The following is a 5803-nucleotide window of genomic DNA, read 5'->3' on the forward strand; positions in this document are numbered from 1 at the left end:
TCGTAATTGAGGCAATGGTAAACTTAGTTTCAATTGTAATAAGCAATAGTATCTAAACTACATTTTGGATTTCCCTTGATTTTGAAGGGCCATTAGGTTGTTTATTAAAATTAAAATTGTGTGTATGTGTGTGTATACACACGCGCGCGCGCGCACACACACACACACACACACTGGTGTTAGTGGGTAAGAAGCTGTGCCATCAATCCAAAGTCAGGGAGTTCAAATCCACCAGCTGCTCTGTGGAAGAAAGATAGGTAATCTCCTCCCATGCAATTTACAGGCTCTGAAAACACACTTGGAAGATCAGCTATAGCTCAGTTCCGACTTAATACACACACGTACGACAGTACCACCACACACACACACACGTACACACATACTTAACACATGGTATAAAGAAACCACTGAAACACACAAAATCTTATTTCCTTATAAGTAATTCACATACCAAAAAAATGCAATATATATTGGACAATTTAAAAAAGGAAGAGAACTTTAATATTTTCAGTAATTCATGTTCCATAACTTCTTTCAAAAGATACCAATTACCAGTGATTATTAACTGGTTGTTCTGCCTCTCTCTCCACTGCAATTGACTTACTCTTTAACAAAGTTTTGAAGCTGTGCTTTAATTGATCTCTGAGTTTGATCAAACAGGATCTAAAAGATAAAATAAAACATTTAACAATTACAAAATTAAATAAATACAAAAATCTTCCATTAGATCAGTAAAGACCATATTCCTCTACCAATGCTCAAACTTTAATAACACCTCTTCTTATTCAAGACCACATATGCAATACGAACTTTAGAAGAACTAAAGTTGACTGGTGAGCCAATTTTAACTTGTCAAAAATAAAACTGCTTCTATTTCTAGAAAATAGGAAAAGTGCTTTAAGTTTTAAAAAGAATGCTCAAATAATACAGCAATCTATTTCCTTGATTTTAATTTTTTGGAAAACAACTGATTTCCATCTGTTACAGACTCTTCTTGCTCCATTACATCAAAATACATTCAACGAAAAAATCCAGAACTACCTTAATTAGTTTTATGGGGTTTTAACTAAGGTCATTTTATAGTTAGAGGTTGTTCTGTTGGCCAAGTGGTAGGCAGCTGCGCTCTAATCCCAGAGGCCCTAAGTTTGAATCCATTAACTGCTCCTAGGAGAAAGCAATCTCCTCCCATGTGGTTTACTGCCTTTGAAATGTCCCAAGGGTCAGCTATGAGTCAGTTCCAAATAGATGGTAACAATAAAACCTTAATTAGAGGTTACTTATATTGTTGTTGTTATGTGCCGTCAAGTCGTTTGCGACTCATAGCAACCCTATGTACAACAGCCCTACACCCTGTTCTATCCTGTGCCAATCGCATGGCCTCTGACACACCCATCCCGATTACCCCAGTCACTGAATCAATCCACCTCATAGAGGGTCTTCCCCTCCCTTCGCTGTCCCTCTACCCTCCCAAGCATGATGTCCCTCTCCAAGGACCTGTCCCTCCTTACAACATGTCCAAAGTATCTCAGACGAAGCCCCAGAATCCTTGCCTCCAAGGAGCAGCCCAGTTTAACCCTCTCTAGGATGAATCTGTTTGTGTTCTTGGCAGTCCATGGAACATTCAATACTCTTCTCCAGCACCACAGCTCAAAGGCATCAATTCTCCTTCTATTCTCCCTAGTCACTGTCCAACTCTCTGATGCCTAACAAGTGACTGCAAAGACCATGGCCTGTATCAGGTGCACCTTAGTCTCCAGAGACACCGTTGCTCTTGAGTACTTTAGAGAGGTCCCTAACCACAGACTTTCCCATCGCAATACATTTTTTTACTTATATTAGAAGCAAGAATTCTAATGTTTTACATTTTTTTAGTTCAAATAAACATGTTTAATCTTTTATATTAAAGGCAATGAAAATACTCCTTGGAACAGTATTTCACTCCATTTAAATGACTGTGTTGTTAGGTGTCATTAAGTATAACTCTTAGTAACTTACATAGTAACATAGTTACTCAGAGTAACCCTACGAACAGCTGACTTGAATCCTGTCCTCTCCTGTGCCATCCTCCTTATCTTGAATATCTATCTGAATCCCGTGACAATTCATCTTGTAGAGGGTCTTCCTCACGCCCATTGACTCTCCACTTTTCCAAGCATGAGGTCTTTTTCAAGGACTGGTCCCTCCTAGTAACATGACAAAAATATATGACATCAAGTTTCACCACCCTTGCCTCTAAGGGGTACTCTGGTTGTACTTTTTCTAAAACATACTTGTTTATTTTTTTTGGCAGTCCATGGGATATTCAGTACTCTTCCTCAACACCAAAATTCAAAGGCACTGATTCTTCTTCTGTCATCCTTAGTCACTGCCCAACTTCCAGATGCATTAAAAGTAACTGAAAAGATGATGGCATGAATGTGGTACACCTTAGTCTTTAAATTGACATCATTGCTCCTTAGCATCTTAGAGAAGTCCTTGACAGCAGATCTTCCCAATACAACATGTCTTTTGACTTCCTGACTGCTGGTACAAAGGGTGTTGATTGTGGATTCAAGCACGATGAAATCTCTATCTATCATGATGTTGCCTTTTGGTCCAGTGGTGGTTATTTTTTGTTTTCTTGGTGTTGGTGGGCTACAGGGTAAGGAGTAATGTTGCCAAGAGAAAGGCATGTAGTTTGAATCCACAAAGTGCTCCACAGGAAAAAGACAGACAATCTTCTCCTATGAGATTTACAGTTTCTGAAAATCCAGTAGACAGTCAATTATGAGTCAGTTCCAACTCAATGACATGTTAATGATGATTTAAATAATGGGTCATATTTAATTCTGATAGTCAGTAAGTCTGTCTTGAAGGGAGTGAAAATAAGTTTCTCCTTGGAGGCTAGAATTTCAAATCTGCATCTCACATACTCTGGTCACATAACCAGGAGTGACTGGTCCTTGGAGTAGGACATCATGCTCTGAAGAGTAAAGGGACAGTGCAGGAGAGAAAGATCCTGCACGAGATGGATTGATACAGTGACTACGGCAACAGGGGTAGGTGTGTCGGGAGTCGGTAAGTAAGACTGACTCTGGACAGGGCAGGCTTTAGAGTTGTTATACATCGGGTCGCTATGGGTCACGTCACAGATGACCTGATGGCACCTAACAACATGTATCATAAATTTCATAAAAAGGGGAACTCCAACTACTCTCATAATTTACAGATGTACAACAGAGTTTGCAACCGATACCAAATGAAGAGTAAAAAATTAAGTACTTTTGAAAAATCCCATGTCCTCCTATTAATGAGAAGTAGGGAGGTGGAGATTCACTCAATCCTTTGCATGTTTGCTTTTTAAATATTTCTAAAATTCCATTTTCTGAAATTTTGCTATCAGTAATTTTTTTTTAAATATGGAACGCTTCACGAATTTGCGTGTCATCCTTGCACAGGGGCCATGCTAATTTTCTCTGTATTGTTCCAATTTTAGTATATGTGCTGCCGAAGCGAGCACTTTATCAGTAAATTTTTATACTCTTCCCTAGTTCAGACCATGGTCCTCTCAATCATTTCCCTGCTGAGAGCTGGAAACTGAACAAGGATGACAGAAGAAACTGATGTTATTGAACTATAGTGTTGAAGAAGAGTACTGAATATCCCATGGCTGCCAAAAGAACAAATATGGCTTGGAGAAAGTGCAGCCAGAGTGCTCCTTGGAGGCAAGGGTAGGGCAGCTTATCTCTGTATACACTTTGGGTATATAGGCTATTTCTTAGAGAAGAGTATCATGCTTACAAAGGAAGGTAGATGGTCAAAGAGAGGAAGGTGGACTGACACAGTGACTGTATCAATGGGCTCAAGTGTGGCAGAGATTGTGAGGTTGGCACCGGACAGGACAGAGTTCAGGTATGTTGCTCATAGAGTCCTACTGAGTTGTATTTGACAACATCTAATAACAACAAACACTAAAAAACATAAACACAAACTCCAACTCACACAAACATATCTTGACTTAATATAGAGTTTCAAAATCTGTCAATTTACCTCCAGAAAGAAAACAATTCCCCACCCCTGCCGTTATGTTAAACTAAACAGATGGACGGAAACATGCCGAGGTGAATTAATTAGAAAATCAACAGAGATAAGTCACTGAACCAAAAGGTCTTTCTGGAGAAAATCTATAAAATTGATACCTCCAAGATCCTTAGGAAGAAAGGAGACAAAATTTTCAGCATCAAGAAGGAGAGAGGTAAGATTTCACTACAGCATCTACATGGTAACAAGGGACTGATATTAATAATTTTATATCAATAAACGGGACAGGTAAACTGGAAAATCTCGTTGAAGGACATAAACCACTACTGAAATTCAAACAAGAAGAAATGGGTAATCTAAACAGAATATAAATTCAAAATTTGTCATAAAAGACCTCCCACATCACATCTTACAAAATTAAGCTCAGTTTGTTTCCATGCTTTTGTTTTGAGGGGCCACCTGGTCGGTGCTAAGTCATAGTAACTCCATGTACAACAAAATGAACCACTGTGTAGCCACACGATCCTTACAGATAATCACTGCATTTGAGCCCATAGTGCAATCACTGTCAACCAACCGTACTGAGTCTTTTTCTTTCACACTTCTACTTTACCAAACATAACTTCCTCCCAAGAGCTCACTCCCTCTTGATAACATGTTCAAAGGACATAAGGTGAAGTCTCCCCATCATCCTCACTTCTAAGGAGCATTCTGGCTGTATTTATTTCAAAAAAGATTTGTTCATTCTTCTGGTGATCCACAGTATATTCAATTTAACATTCATGCTAGATAGAGAAAAGATTGAAGCTAGCGCTAACTCAAAGGCTGAGCCTGTCAGTTCTGACCTGCCAGGGGCCCTGTGGGAGAATGACAGGCAATCTCCTCTTGTACAATTAACAGCCTCCAAAATCCCACTGGAGGATCAGCTATGAGTTGGTATGAATTGATAGCAATGAGTCTGACTAGTCTGTTGAATTATTAAATTTAAAGAGTGGATATGTAATGAACACTGGATTAAAACAGATGAGGGGAAGAATTGTCCGAAAAGAATATACGATTGAGCATTATATGTATAACAACAATCTAGAATAAGAAGTGCATTGCAAAGTGGACTTGGGGGGGGGAGAGAAATGTAACAAAGAATCAATGAATATATATATCAGAAGAACTGGAACTCTTCAAGTTTTGTATGATGGCACAATAAACAATTTAGTAGCTTCTTTAAAAGTTACACACAAATCTACCTTACTAACCAGTCATTCTACACATAGCTACTCAAATGAGAAAAATAAATGTCCATACAGACATCTTTATAGGCACCTTAATAAGGAGACTGTCGATGTTTTTCTCTTAGAGCAGCTGGTAGATTCTAATCACATGCCTTTATGTTGTTGGCTGCACAACTCCTTGCATATTAGGCCATCAGACAGCCAAAAAAATAACCTTTAACTTTGTAACACATAAGTATCCCTATAGGTCTGAAAAGATCAAACAACAGGTTTGGCCTGGTTTCAGGTTGGTTTTTTTTATTGGTGGTGGGGTGGTTTGGTTTGGTTTGGTTTGGTTTTTACAAGGTGTGACTTCTGAGATTAGATCATAAAAGGCATTTATTGCAACTACTTCCTTGCCCTTGCTCTGGGGTGACCTGTTTGGGGGAGTTAAGGACCATGTTGTAAGGATATTCAAGCAACCCTATGAAGCCTCCTGACAAAAGCCATGCAAGTAAGCTATCTTGGAATTGGGCCCACAAGGCCCAGGTAAGCTTTTCAATGTCTTCATCCTT

The 5803-nt window shown here is 39.0% G+C and overlaps 1 protein-coding gene across 1 annotated transcript in view; it reads right to left on the minus strand.

The window, feature by feature from the left end:
• ACAP2 (ArfGAP with coiled-coil, ankyrin repeat and PH domains 2) overlaps window positions 1-5803 on the minus strand; it is a 188410-nt gene that overhangs the window by 71435 nt on the left and 111172 nt on the right. Inside the window, exon 5 of the mRNA XM_006884177.1 lies at window positions 605-663. Coding sequence (XP_006884239.1) covers window positions 605-663 — 59 coding nt within the window. The remainder of the gene's footprint in view (window positions 1-604; window positions 664-5803) is intronic.

Source organism: Elephantulus edwardii, unplaced genomic scaffold (assembly GCF_000299155.1).
Source record: "Elephantulus edwardii isolate Elephantulus edwardi_28Jun2011 unplaced genomic scaffold, EleEdw1.0 scaffold00032, whole genome shotgun sequence".
In the NCBI taxonomy this organism is placed as follows: domain Eukaryota; kingdom Metazoa; phylum Chordata; class Mammalia; order Macroscelidea; family Macroscelididae; genus Elephantulus; species Elephantulus edwardii.